At 40.7% G+C, this 15,145-nt stretch overlaps 1 protein-coding gene across 2 annotated transcripts in view; it reads left to right on the top strand.

Moving 5' to 3' along the window:
• Nucleotides 1–14,031, top strand: part of KAT7 (lysine acetyltransferase 7) — a 28,604-nt gene extending 14,573 nt beyond the window's left edge. For both annotated transcript variants that reach the window (XM_006218641.3, XM_006218640.3), the window contains 8 exons: nt 2,244–2,354; nt 3,970–4,161; nt 6,966–7,055; nt 7,287–7,427; nt 8,494–8,587; nt 10,855–11,001; nt 11,589–11,695; nt 12,340–14,031. In XM_006218641.3, the coding sequence (XP_006218703.1) occupies nt 2,244–2,354; nt 3,970–4,161; nt 6,966–7,055; nt 7,287–7,427; nt 8,494–8,587; nt 10,855–11,001; nt 11,589–11,695; nt 12,340–12,441 (984 nt within the window). In that variant the 3' untranslated portion in view covers nt 12,442–14,031. The remainder of the gene's footprint in view (nt 1–2,243; nt 2,355–3,969; nt 4,162–6,965; nt 7,056–7,286; nt 7,428–8,493; nt 8,588–10,854; nt 11,002–11,588; nt 11,696–12,339) is intronic.
• Nucleotides 14,032–15,145: the final 1,114 nt, after the last annotated feature.

Genomic DNA, 15,145 nt, shown 5'->3' with positions numbered 1-15,145 from the left:
GACTCCCCTCTGTCAGTTAGAATTCACTACATATAATTCCCCATTAAGAATGGAACTGGGAGAGTCTTGAAAAACAAAAAACTGTTAGAATTTAGATGGAAAAAAAATTCAGTCCTCTAATTTTTAAACCTCACTTTAGGTTTAAAGGGTTAAATTTACCTGCTTGAAAAAATATCATGATATTGGAGATGTCCGTGTAAGGAAAAATAGTCAAGTACAGCTTTTAATTCTGTGTTTTAATTTACATATGAACTGATTTCCTTGTTTCATTAAAAATTCTTTAAAATATTTTTTGCATGATTTACCTCCCCCCTCCAAGAAAAAATTTAAATAAATAAATAAAATTTTAAAAAATTTGCATGAAATTTAATTTTTAAGTAAAGATTTATTATAAATTATATTCATAAGTATTTACTATTGAAAATACCAAAAATATAGAGAAGAAAAATTCCAATAGAAATCACCCTCCAAGAGATAAACCACTGTTATTAACATTTTGGCATCTTTTTCTGGTACGTATTTTTATTTTTTCATGGAGTTGGAATCTTTGCTTATTTAGTCATTAGAATAGATTATTAAAAGTATGGTTCGTGAATACTTAAGACAGTCAGCATGTTTTCAGTAAGACTGTGACAAACTATGTATTTGCTTTTGTGGTAGTCATTACTGTCTTAAAAATGATAACCTTATAAATAAATGGAGATGGACCAGTGTGAGACGTTTGGAGGCTGTGGGGTGTTTGTAGCCAAACACCTACTGCAGACTGCGTTGGGTTGAGGGTGGGGGTGGGGGGCTCTAGAAGTGTGCTGTAGGGTTGAAGCCTGTATACTTCTGCTCTGTCTTGTTTAGTGTTTTTATCTACAAATCAGGTAGAGGGGTAATAATAAGATAATACTATTATATTGAGCGCTTATGTGCTCGGTAGCCGCTCTGGTCATGTTGCTTACATAATTTTTGTAACAAAAATGGATGGCATTTCAACTATTTTATAGATAGGAAACTGAGATTTAGAGAGGTAATTTTCCCAGAATCATACAGGTAGAAAGAATGTCTGAATGAAAAACTCCTGAAATTTACCTTACAAACAACTGCTCCACAGTATTTCAGGCTAGGTGATTTAGACTGAACCTTCCTGGTAAAAACGCTGAATAGGATTTTTTAAAGCTTTAAAAAAAAAAAAGTTTCGTGAAGCTGGAAGAAATAACTAATACTTAGAGCCCAAGTCTAATGAATGAGCTCAAGCTCAAAGAAGATATTCATCAGCTGGGCCCAGATTAACCAGAAGAAGTTTTAGTGTGGATAAAGGTGCTGGTGAATGGTTTCTTCATATGCTAATACGTATGTGAAGTCTACAGTGTTCATCCTGGGATGAGCCATCCACTTCTCTTAACAACCATTATCTTCTATTCTCTGGGTAGGAGGTGGAGCCTAGGATGCAGGGGGAAGGGCTAGAATCAAAGGTTTAAAAGGGACGTTTCCCCTGTAGAATTTCTTTTCTGTGAAAGGACACTAGTGACTGCCATGGTAAGATCTGATACTTAAAACTGAATTATTTTTACACTTCTAATTTTCTATGATTATTCCCTCTTTTGTTCTTGCTTAATATTTAGTTAAACATTTCTCAACGAGGCTAGCTAGCCTTTTTTTCCTGTGCACTTGGGGCTGGAGTTTTAAAGGGGGAGCATTACAGTGCCTTTGACAGACTGTGTATAATGGCAGGTGCAGGAATTCAAGCGAAAGAGTTTACAAAAGACTGCTTAGTCCAACTTCCCCTTCCTACCTGCAGATTTTACTTTCAGTCCAAAATCTTAGACTCAAAGGCTTAGGGATTCTGGGTTTTATTAGGTTGTGTTTTTAAGTGTGTTTTTAAGTAGATCTCAGGATTCTAGGAATTGGTAGTGCCTTTGGGTTTGTATATTTTATTTATTTGTCCTGTCACGCACATTTTCAGAGGAAGAAATTGAGGCATAGGGTTCTGAAGAATGAAACTCCCTTTTGGAGAGGTTGTGAGAGCATTTCCTTTCCAGATTCACTAGAGTGGGTAGTGGGTGTCTTCTGGAATTATCTTGTCTGATAAATAATATGTATTGTGCTCAATTCCTAGTGCCTAATAATACCTGGCAAATATTAGGCACTAAATAAATAGCTTAGGGTTATTCTTGGCCCTCTAGTTGGCATCCATTGAAATGAAATAGATTAAGTTCTTAGAAGTAGAGAGTATGACACTCTGGTTATTTTCCTAGGAACACAGGCAGACCTATGGGAATACTCGGGAACCTCTCTTGGAAAACCTGACTAGCGAGTATGACTTGGATCTTTTCCGGAGAGCACAAGCTCGGGCTTCAGAGGATTTGGTGAGTATTAAAACCTCCAAGCTGAGGACCACTTGTGAGGGGCACTTGGAACTGCCAAGAAAATGATTAAGCAGTTAGTTTGATGGGGATTAAATGTACCTTGCTGCTTGGCTCTTTCCCCTCCCCCCAGCTATCCTCCTTTGAAACTGTCTTCCATCCATTCATATTTAAAATTAATTACCTCTCCTCCCTCCCCTGATCCCTTAAAAGTTTTCTCTCCCCAGCTCAACTCCTGGAAGGACCTGTTTGGTGGAGGTAGTTAGCTGGATAAAACAGTTGGTGCCCCTAAGACTCAGCTGGGAAATTCGCAATTCCAAGAACATCTGGACTGGGAGATACCCCTCTCTGTTCTCTTAACCTAAACAGGAACTCCCCTCTGCAGGGTTGTCTCAGTCCTTCATTACAGCTATGAAAGGAACTGTGGAGAGGAATAATGGAAAAGGTTGTTGTCAGATATTTTAGAATTATTGTTTGACAAAGCCAAGCTTTATCTATGTACATTAAGATGGCTTTCCCTTCTGTTTTTTATTTACAGTTAGTTAGTATTTAGTTTTGCTACACTATGCAGAATTTTCTGCTGCTTTGTTTTAAGAAAATTGTGATTGAGTGTACCTCTGATTTAGTGAATATAATGTGTTCAGGGAAACTTAGTTTGTAAAGTGAATCTTACCTTCCTTTGTAAAAAGAAAAATTACATCAATACTTTATTTGAAAATTCTCAAATAGACTTGTTGAAAGTTTTATAGAGAGTGGGGATTGATAGCTGCCCATGGCTGGGCAAGGCTGATATTGCGGGTTTTCTCTGTCTTATCCTGGAACAGAGAGCATTTCATAGGCCAGCTTTTCACAACTCTCTACCTGGTTATGCTTCAGAATTATTTCCAAAGTCAGCTCATTGCTACTGAGTGGGGACAGATATCCAAAAATATTTTCTACTTTAAGTTTCCAGAATTAAAGCATCATACATGTTTCAGAAAATTTTTTTTTTTTTTTGGTAGGGGTAGGTAACTAGGTTTATTCTTAGAGGCGGTTCTGGGAATTAACCCAGAACCTCAGGCAAGCTAAGCATGCTCTCTACCACTTAAGTTATACCCACCCCGAGAAATATTTTTTTAAGGACCCGATTTGAGGGTGACCGTGCTGGGTGTATGTTATGCCAATCCACACAGCTTTATAAAGACTCCTGCAGATACATAAAGCACATTCTAGAGGATCTTTTGTTTAGTTTTAGAATGTTTTGTAAAGGTGTAGGGAGTTTGTATCTGTGGTAGATTGCCTTTTATCATTCAGTTTGGTTCAGGCTGATAGAAAATAAAATTTTACCAAGGATTTGTTGTGATGTTCAAGAGAGGAGGCCCAGAGTATGGTAGGGAGCAGAGAAAAGCCACTCTCTTGTTGAGATCTGTGCTCTAGGCAACGTACACAGTACGTTTTCTATGAGCCTTCCTGGTTACTCATGCCCCTGTAAGTCCTCTTCAGTGCAAGTTTCTCATGAGTTAAAAGCCAAACCTGATTTTTTCCCCCCATAGCCTAGTGTGTTGGCCTGCACACAGCTTACAGTAACAAAGATGATCGATTCTAATCGTCCTTTGATTTGACTTATTCTCTACAATAGGAGAAGTTAAGGCTGCAAGGTCAAATCACAGAGGGGAGCAACATGATTAAGACAATTGCTTTTGGTCGCTATGAGCTTGATACTTGGTACCATTCTCCCTATCCTGAAGAATATGCACGACTGGGGCGTCTCTACATGTGTGAATTCTGTTTAAAATATATGAAGAGCCAAACAATACTCCGCCGGCACATGGTAAGTTGTCTGGGATCCATGGGCATGGTCACGATAAGCTACAGGATCTCAAGATTCTGACATGTATTTAAGTATCTCTCAGTGATCCACAGAAGTGGGATGAAGGCATAGAAAGTTGAAGGGCGGGTGTACATAGCCTGTGGCAAGGCTGGTGCTGGGTGGCCCCTAACCACATCCTGTCATACTCATCTCCCTGTCTTTCTTTCTTGGTGCCTGCTCTTCTCTAGTTCTTCCTTGGGATATGGGTTACCTTTGCCCGCAGTTTTTCTGTGTCTCAAGCCAGATGAAAATAAATGGTCTTTATTAGCTAGAATTCATTAGACAGAGCTGGGACAGGATGACTCACCTTTCTATACATAGCAATAAATATGTGTTGAGTGAACACTTATTTAGGGGAGACAGATTATGAAATTAACAGAATGGGTCCTTGGGTCAGCCTTTTCCTTGAGTTGCTTGATGCTTTTGGTTTCTGAACAATCTTCCTGTTAAAATAGGAATAAAGATTTGAACCTGATTTTATCGTTTACTAGATACGCTTACTAGATATTTTGCCGCTTTAAGCCATTTTTCTTTCCCTGGTTGTGGAATGAGGTCTTAAAGAAAATTTCTGCCATGGTGCAGGGATAGGGAAGTCTTGTGGGGGGATTAGTCTGTCAGACAAGGAAAGCTTTTTTTTTTCTTGTTCCCATAGTCACAGTGTAGTTTTGGCTCTGCGGCCTCTTTGGGTGTCTCTTTCTCCTTCCCCTTTGTCTTTATTTCCCAGATTTCCACATGCTGAGTATCTACATCCCAGTCCTATGATTTCTCTCATAACACTCTTCTCCCCAGTTTGGTGATAACTGCTCTTTTGTCTTCCTGACTCGAATATGTGGTCTGTAATGTTGTGGCCCAGACTGCCACTGTGTACTAAGCCCTCTAGACTCCACATGAGGCTCACACTAGACTAGATGGGGAGGAATGCTGGGGGGTGGGGGTGGCGGGTGGGGACTGGTCTCCCTGATCGTGGAGGTAAACTAAAATACGGTTTGCTTCATGGAAGACTGGTATTTTTATTGATGTGACCTGCTTACTATTTATGCCCTTTTTCTTCATTTTTGTTTTTGTTTATTTAGTGGCATTAACCAACAAAGTAGCCAAAAGATAAGAAATAGTACTAGTAGGGAGAGAAAACAAAGGTCTAGATTAATCTGTGGATCAAGTAAACAAACATTCTGAATATTTGAGGTTCTCTACAATTGTTATATGAGTTACAAAAATTGAATTTCAGGAAATAAAAACCTGTTAATGCATACCTCTTGAGATTCCTGTTGCTTTAGGCATACTCACAGAAATGGGCTTTCTTTGGCCATTTGGTCAACAGTTTGGCTTCTGTTTCTCAACAAATAATAGTTGTTAGTTTGCTTATTGTTGGAAAGAGCCAGCATGAGTAAAGGGGTGGAGATACGAACAAACTAACTATAGGTGAAGCTTTCTTGAAGCAGTCCCAATTAGTGAATATTTGGATTTAAGTGTGACAAATTGGGGCATGACATAAAGAGTAAAATAATGCCATTTGCAGCAACCTGGATGGATCTGGAGATCACCAATTCTAAGTGAAGTAAGCCAGAAAGAGAAAGAAATATACCATATGATATCACTTATATGTGGAATCTAAAAAAGAGATGCAAATGAACTTACTTACGAAACGGAAACAGACTCAAAGATACAAAACAAACTTATGGTTACCAGAGGGGAAAGGGGATGGGAAGGGCTTAATTGGGAGTTCAAGATTTGCAGATACTAACTACTATATATAAAATAGATAAACAAATTTATACTGTGTAGACAGGGAACTGTATTTAATATCTTGTAGTAATCTATAATAAAAAATTATGAAAAGGAGTATATGATTGTGTATGTATGACTGAAACATGCTGTACACCAGAAATTGACACATTGTAAACTTCAATTAAAAAAATTGTAAACTTCAATGAAAAAAAAAACACAAATTGAGGCATGATCCTTGAGTTGACCAAAAAGAGTCACAATAAAATTTAATAGAAAATGCTCCATAAACATACTTTTAAAGTGATATTTTAAAACGTATTTACATGAAACCTTTCAGGAATTCACGTATTTACAGCAAGGAGTTCCCGGCTGCATTAAATCCATTGGCAGTTGAGGGTGAGAAAAGGGGTGCCTTGTGCCCCCTTGTGGCCAAGTTCCCCCCACCCAGCTTCCTGCTACTAAACCAGGCTGCCTTGCCTTTTTTTTTTTTTTCTAAGCCACAGAAGGCCTTGCTCCTATTTCATTTTAGTATAACAAAGGAAACCCTTGGAGAAAGGGCATGGTTTTTATCACTGGGCCTTTTTTTCTAATCTGAAAAAAAGAAGACCATAATGGTTTAGGTGGTAACGAGAAGTTATTGGTAAAGGTGAGAGTACCTTTACTTAACAACTCTAAGCTGCTGGAAATAAGCAGCTTAAGAATTTCCTGTTGGCACAAGACATTGTATAATAAGCTAAGGGTATTTTTTATTTGTCTTGCTTTTACATAGTGGATGATTTTAATCTCTCGAGTTGGAACAGTGCTGGAATATAATCCAGAAAACTTGTTCCAAACTGCTATGAAAATACCATAAATATATTGCAGTGACTTTAGAAGCCTTTATTTGGTTCACTGGGGGAAAAAAAAAAATCTGTTTTTCTGTACATTGAGCTGTCCATCTCAGCTAACCAGATTCGACCCATGATTCATTTTCCCCTTTGAGCAGCGGTCCTACGGGGAAGATTTGTTTCCCTGATGTGGATTCCGTTCTCTTGCAGGCCAAGTGTGTGTGGAAACACCCACCCGGCGATGAGATATATCGCAAAGGTTCAATCTCTGTGTTTGAAGTGGATGGCAAGAAAAACAAGGTAAAGTAGTGACATCAGAAAAAGGGGTGGGAGTGTTGTACATTCACAGGCTTCAGAAGGAGTTTGTTTCATCTCTGTCTCACCTTGTAAAGAAGATCGAACTCTTCTATTGGCCAAAATATACCATTTCTGCCTCATTAACAATAATGGTATGCTCTTTAATTCTAGGCCTTTATCTGAGAAGTTTAAGAATCACTGACCCACACTTAAACTCTGTTTCTCTGCTTCCAGATCTACTGCCAAAACCTGTGCCTGTTGGCCAAGCTTTTTCTGGACCACAAGACATTATATTATGATGTGGAACCCTTCCTGTTCTATGTTATGACTGAAGCAGACAACACTGGTTGTCACCTGATTGGATATTTTTCCAAGGTCAGCAGGATCTGGAGATTAAGAAGCTGATGACCAGAGCAGGGTGATTGATGTTGGCACACGGGGACTCAAATCACTGACAGAAAGAGGCAGTTCCCTGGGCAGTGGTGACAGCCCTTCCTTTAAAGGGCAGTAGGGGGTTGAGGGGAGAAAGCCACATATCAAAGATTATTTAATGAAAATGTGCAGTTCTTTATTAAAAGCTGGTTTACTCATTCTGGACTTGTGGGTTGAAGCTGCCTATTAATTACTGGCCAGGGCCCTGCCTGCTAACCCACAGGCCCACGTCTTGTTGTCAGGCCAGCTCTCCTGGCTTCTCTCTATGTTACTAGCTTCAAACCAGGAATATATTCCTTTTGCCTGTTTTTTAGCTGGACTCCTTCAGTCATAATGCTACTGTGCCTTCAAAGACTCAAGGCCAGATTTTGCATATGATTTTTTTTAATATAACAACTGTTTCGAAGTATAATTCACATGCCATACAATTCACTCATTTAGTGGTTTTTAGTTGAGTCAGAGTTGTGCAACCACTGTACAGTTGCCACAATCAATTTTTGTTAACCCCAATAAGAAACCCCATACCTATAAGTAGTCATTCCCCGTTTCCACTCAATCTGTCGCATTCCTACTGTCTCTAGAAGTTTGCCTGTTGTGGATATTTCATGTAAATGGAATTGTATGATATGTGATTTAACTGAGTTTTCACCCCCTTGCAGAATGGGGGCTTCCTTTTTGGATTCCTTTCTTCTCCAGTCGGCAGCCCCTTTTCGAAATACTGCTTTTAGAGAGGGGTGCCCTAGGCTGACTCAGCATTCTAAACCTTCTTGCCTTGCTCTGTGACTGTAAAGAAAGAGAGTCAACCCTCTTCAAATGAGACTGGAGGTCCCAGAGCTAGGGAAACCCTGGGATTCATGGCTTTGGCCATCGTAAAGTGTGTGGGTGAAACAACTGTGAGCCTGACAGCCACTTCCCAGGCCTAGTTGGCATGTATTTTATAAGAATCCTTACTTTGTATGTGTGGTTCCATATTCTCATGACCTGCTTATCTGTTTGCTCTTGGTTTTAGGAAAAGAATTCATTCCTCAACTACAATGTGTCCTGTATCCTTACCATGCCTCAGTACATGAGACAGGGCTATGGCAAGATGCTCATTGATTTCAGTAAGTGAAACAGCAGAGTCATAAGCTCCATAAGGAGGGACCGTGTGAATATTGTCGTTTGTCTTTTTGTCCTACGGTCTCTGCAGTTCCTGGCATGTAGTGGGAGTACACTGGTATTAAGTGAATGAGTAAGTGGAGAAAACCTGGTTGTCACTTGGCCTGATCGTCAGTTGAACATGCGAATGAATACAGGACCCTGAGTTGGTACCTAACAGTGGGAGATATGGAGGATAGTGAAGTAAGCTCTTCAGGGTTACCCCAGTTTAAGATTTATGAACAGCACATAGATGTGTAAGGCTTCGAATTTGTTCCTGGGTGTTAGGAATTTCAGTCTTGTAAGAAATTGTCTGGAGGCGATCCGGATATCTGATAGAGGCTTTGGGTCTCATTAATCTTGGATTCTGTATTTGGGGATTTACCTCCTTAACTAAAGTTTATCTGCAACCCCCAAATCAATGAACATGAGCAAGGCAGTAAAAAAGGTCACTACCCATTCCCAGATGAGGTTAAGCAAGACTCCTTGTTTTGGCCCTCTTTGTTTAAGCAGATATCCTCTTCACAGTCTGTTAGTGCCATGTTCTTATTTTTGTACTTTTTGTTGCTGATTTTAAATGGCCCCTAAGCGTTGAGCTAAAGTGCTGTCGACAAAGGCTATGATGTGCCTTACAGAGGAAATAGGTGTTTTGGCCAGCTGTCATTCAGGCGTAGGTTATTGTGCTGTTGGCTGTCAATTCAATGTTAATGAATCAACAATAGTGTGGAAACAGACTCACAGACATGGTGAACAATGTTACGGTTACTGGGGGAAAGAGGAGTGGGAAAGGATACATCTGGGAGTTTGCGACTTGCAAATGTTAACCACTATATGTAAAAAATAGATAAAAAAATGTGTTCTGTATAGCACAGGGAACTATATTCAATATGTTGTAATAACCTTTAATGAAAAAGAATATGAAAACAAATATATATATATATATTTTAAAAAATTTTAAAAACCCACAACAATGTATATTAAATAGGTGTTTTTAAACACATAAAACGTGGTTATGTATTGATTGGTGAAGAAAGTGTGAGAGGCTCACAGGAATCTGACCCTCTATTTTCCCTAGAAGCAATAGTCGGTATTCGCTAATCCAATGTTCGCTGTGACTTTGTATAACATAACTACTGTAAATAATGAGGTTCAACTGTATTTTATTTCATGTTCATTATAATATGACATAGTTTCATCAGAATTAGAATTCTTAGAATTAGCTTTCCAAACATTTCTATTTAAGCCACCTGGGAAGAGATGAATCAGTAAATGGCATAAACCGCTGAGGGGCTGAGGGCATTGTATATCTTTGACTAGGTAGTACCTCTTTTATAAATTGAACTTTGTGGAAACTTTTATACGTACACAAAAGTAGCATAATAGTATAATCAACCCCTTGTGATGATTACCATTTTATAGCCAATCTTGTTTACCTATACTCCCACCCTCAATTATTTTACTATCTCTAAAAGAACAAAGTCCATTACCTAAAAAAAAAACCTTAATATAAATTATAATTTCAGATTTTGCTGATTTTGTGATTTTGTTCTTTTTTTTTTTTTTCAAACTCTTTTTACTCAAATCCAGGTAGAACTGATAATGGGATTGATAGATGAAGCTTGTAAATCACTTTTAATCTAAAAGTTCCTGCTCCATCATTCTTTTTTTTTTTTTCTTTTTCTTTTTCTTTGCTATTTGTTTGTTGAAGAAAGCAGGTTGGTTATCCAGTAGCATTTCCCAGAGTATGAATTTTGCTGACTGCATCCCCATTGTGTTGAAAGTTAATGTTTAGATGTTAAAACTAGAGACTTTGAAAGGTTTAGGTCATGTCACCTCCCCCCACCCCCTCAAATATTTCATAGGTGGTACTGAAATAATCCATTCTTAAAAGTTCAAAATTTTGAAAAAGATTAAAAGCTGTATAGTGAAATGGCTTCCCATCTCTGTTCCCATCTACCCTGTTCTTAACACAGGGTAACAGATAACCATTGATAAGTTCCTCATGAAGCCTTCCAGAGTTTTTAATGTCTATTATAAGTAAATGCAAGTATGCATTCTCCCCCTTTAGTTTACACAAAGGGAGCCTACTAGACAGCAGCGACATAGTGTTGCATTAAATGACTGGACCCTAACTAATAGTGCAAAGCAGATTCTACTGCTTAAATCTTTTTCTATGTTGGTACATTGTTCTTTGCTCATAAGATGAGATACAGTGTCTGTGTTTCCCTGGCAGGTTACTTGCTTTCCAAAGTGGAAGAAAAAGTTGGCTCCCCAGAACGTCCACTCTCAGATCTAGGGCTCATAAGCTATCGCAGTTACTGGAAAGAAGTGCTTCTTCGTTACCTGCATAATTTCCAAGGCAAAGAGATTTCTATCAAAGGTTGGTTTTTGACTCTTAGAGAATGGTTGTTACCCAAGATGTTTGCTGAATATTCTGACTCTTCTTGGCCCTCTTCATGCTTTGTAACCTGCAAAGATAATGCCCCATTCTGTGTTTCCTCTGAATGTGAGAGTGGCCCGCTGAATATGGGCCCCTCACTAAAGGTACCTAAGGATTCCAGAGCAGTTGGCCCTTGGGACTGGTTATATGATTTGGTTTCTCAAGTCTCAGGTTGCTAACGCTTTAATTCTCAACAAAAGTCAAGAAAGAAGAAAAACTTCAAGTCTTTTGGCACACACAGGGACTTCTAACATCCCTGTATATTTATGCAAGGGTGGAAGAATTTAGTTTGGTCTGTCTTTGACCTGATTTCTGTAGGGGCCAAAGTAGGTTTTTGCTGTCTTCTGTAGCTATTTGAACCAGTCAAGTGATTGCTTTGTAGACTTTTTCTGAACAGGTTGGATTGAGTAGTGAAGATTCCAAACATTTGGAGTCCTCTAGATTTCCTTCAAGGGAAAGGGGGCCTTGGTAGGGGGTGGTGGGGGGTCTGCATTTTGGCCAAGTTCTCAGTAGCTCTTCTGTTTCAGAAATTAGCCAGGAGACAGCTGTGAATCCCGTGGACATTGTCAGCACTCTGCAAGCCCTTCAGATGCTCAAGTACTGGAAAGGAAAACACCTCGTTTTGAAGAGACAGGTAAAGTTTCTGTCAGCCTCTTGCTCGTTGCTGAATATTCTGTGGGGCCTCCACACCTTAATGGTAACCTTCCCTTAAAGGAGCCTGACCACCTGCACCTTTTCCATGGTCTCGTCGTTAGGCCTGTCTCCTGCCTTATCCTTATCAGAAGCTTTTGGTCAGCTCCTGTCTCACATTGGGACAAAAGAAGGGTACGCAGCTCCAGCTAAGCGGCTTTATGTTGCACAGCTGTCCTTCTGTGCTGATTCTGGGTGATTTTCTTAGATCGGAGGAGACCGCTCATCTGTGCAGGGGTATCTTCGTAAACTCCAGGGCTTGCGGGAGCGGTTTTAAATTCTTTTGACAAATGCCATCTCAACTCATGCCGACTTGAAATGTTTTAAATTTTAAGTTGACTCGTAACATAGAATAGGGGAAGATGAATAATGGTTTTCTGGTCTGACTGAGAGCCTAGTAGGAAGAAATGGATTAGGTAGGAAAGCATTATGTAAATCAAAGGACAGTTTTTTTAGCACCTGTTTCACACCTTAGTGTATTATGAGACCTTTGTTGATTTCTTCTTTGCCTACAGTCATTTAGGAACCCACATATAAAGATACTTCGGTTGAATTTATATAATAATTTTTCCCATTGTTCTCCCCCAGGACCTGATTGATGAGTGGATAGCCAAAGAGGCCAAAAGATCCAACTCCAATAAAACCATGGATCCAAGCTGTTTAAAATGGACCCCTCCCAAGGGCACTTAAAGTGACCTGTTACTCTGAGCCAGCGAACCCCAGCAGTAGGAATCCGTACCCTAGGGATCTGTCTGTCATTTCTGTTGCTCTTGTGATTGGCAAGTACAGTATCCTTTGGGAAGGCCATCCCCCTCAGGACTGTCCTGGCTCCGACCTTCATGTACACTGCAGACGCTGGTTCTGAGGAACTGTTCTTTCGGCCTCAGTGAGGTTGCCTGGATGGGATCGCTGTTAGACTTGAGTGCAGATCCCTCGTAGCACTGACCCAAGGTGTTCTGTTTTGGTACTGTACCTGTCCAGTCACTGGTTCTCTCCTCATGTCCTCTGGCCCCATGAGGTTGTGTTGTGTCTTCTAAACTTTGTAATAGTGCTTCTTGCCGCCTGGTCACCAGACCACCAAATAACGGTTGCCACCACCAGGACCTTTCCATTTATTCCTTACATGTGTTTTTGGAGGGGCAGGGGAGAGGTAACAAACACTTCTGAGTGTGTGTGCTGGGAGGGGTCCCTTCCCTTTGGACTTCATCTCACTGTAAATTTTTTCCTCCATTTTTATCAAAAGACCTGTTTTTGATCAGTATCGGGCTGACCAGAGCCAAATACTTTTGAAGACTCTCCCAGGGATTAGTCTTGGTAACAGCACATTATCTGAATGAGATGGAGAAAAGAATTGAGCGGTGGTGATTCTGTACTTTTGAGTTCACCTGTGGGCAGTGGGCATTGGGCAGCGTCTTGGTGGAAGGGAATGGATACTACTTTTTGCCTCACCAGATAAGGTGCCCAGTCGTAAATGTTTTCTTCTCTTTACTCCCTGCCCTTTTTTACGTTTGCAGGTGCCAAAATAATTTCCAGTTCTCCCTTTCATGCTGCATGTTAACTGGTTAATTATACCACAGAAACCTTACCACCAGTACCAGTGTGAGATAGCACACCTACACTTCCACATAAGTTGCACTGCTTTTGTCTGAACATCCTCGGAGAAGCGATTGAAAATGACTTCCGTATCTCAGCCCATGACTCAGCAAAGCAGAATGTCCACCCCTGCCAAGGTTTGCTTCTCTTTTCAACAGTGCCTCACCCTCCCTCTAGGACTAAAGTGCTCATGCCCTTCCAAGAACTCCTCCTCCATTTCCTTTTTTGGGATTTACCCCCCCTCCCCCATTCTCTGGTCTCCTATTTTTGGTGTTGTTTAAGTGAAGGAAGAGATGCTCCCTCTAATTTCTCTCCAGCCCATTATAACCTGCTATCTTGGGGCAGCTTTTGATGTATGACATGTCACCCTTCCCAACTTGGTCTCCTACATCACCACTGTCTTCATGTGGAGCCCTCACCACAGTCCCCACTCTGGTCATTTGTGCCTTTCTCTTGTCATCTCTGTACACTACTTATATTCACTGTGGGTTGGGGGGAGCTAATTTTAAGCATGTTCAGTGGCAGCTCCCTGCCAGTTTCAGTGTCACTGTTAAAATTTATCCAAAAGCAACTTCACTGGGGGTTTTCTTAAGGGGTAAAGGCCTTTTACAGAAGCTAACCCTTCCCCACATGTGGTAGAATGTGCTGTCCTGTATCTACTCCTCAATAAAGCATGTTCTCTGCTCACGTCTGTTTCACCCAGGAGCTCTCATTTACGGATGGAACGGGTGCCACTGACTTGCTGCGAATAGTAAATGCCCTCGGGATTTATTTTCCTAGCAGTGAACTGCCTGTTGAGGGATGCGGTTTGTGGCTGGGGGAAGGTTTGTCTTTTTTCCTTTGTGTTGCAGGCTATCTGTAGAGGGAGTGCTTACTCTGAACTTGTCTACTTGGTGGGATAAATTCTCTGCCGCCCTCTGGTTCCAGCTAATACGCATGCATACGAGCGACTAGTCAGTGTTATTCATTCTTCTGTTTAGTTCCTTTTCTTGATTTTGAGGGCAGAAGAGCCAGCAGGAAGTTAGGGTAGACGGGGTACAAGCGATAGTTGTGGGAGGTGGGAACAGGTGTATCCCTTCTTAATCTCCAGGCTTGTTTGCCAGGAGCGAGCAGTGTCACCTCTAATCGTCGTCTCTCGGGTAGAGATGGTTTCTGAAAGCAGCTGCATTTTCTTGTAGCATTTATCCAGTGCAGGAAAAGGGAGGCTGGGCACTTATCTGTACAGTAGAAAGGAGAAGGGTGGAAGTTGTATTAGGGTGGTTTCGCCCACTGTGGCCGGTACCAGTGAGAACCCCTCCTGGCAGGTAAACTTGGAGACAAGGGTCCTCCTTGGCGAGGTTAGGTCCTGTGTGTCACTTACCAGGAGGGGGAGATGGGATGGACAGAAACTTAAGGTTATAAAAAGACTGTTCTGACACTCAGAGATGTGCACCCAAATCTCCATGTTCTAGATACTGCATCAAAGGGAAATTTTGCTCTCTCTCACATTTTGAAAAATTTGAAGTAGGCAGTATGTATCATGAGAATGGAATGCTGAGAGGTCAGAGCACTTGAAGTTTTGTGCACAGTCTGGATCCTAAGCCTCCGCTGATTGCCACCCGCCCTTTCCTCACGTAGAAGAATTCTCTGGTTTAAATCCTTACAGGTATGGGAATAGACTGTTCACTTCCATGGCTACTGTGAGTAAAACTGTCCCCTCTGACTCCCTTTTACTTGCACAAAAGAAGCTCAGCTGCTGAGGCTCCCTCATGAGAAGATCGAAAGTCTGGAGTTATTCCTGGATCTAGCTCCCGAAACCCTC

The sequence above is a fragment of the Vicugna pacos genome, chromosome 16 (genome assembly GCF_048564905.1).
Source record: "Vicugna pacos chromosome 16, VicPac4, whole genome shotgun sequence".
NCBI classification, from domain to species: domain Eukaryota; kingdom Metazoa; phylum Chordata; class Mammalia; order Artiodactyla; family Camelidae; genus Vicugna; species Vicugna pacos.
Note: the sequence above shows the minus strand (reverse complement) of the source record. Positions and strands in the feature narration are given on the sequence as shown.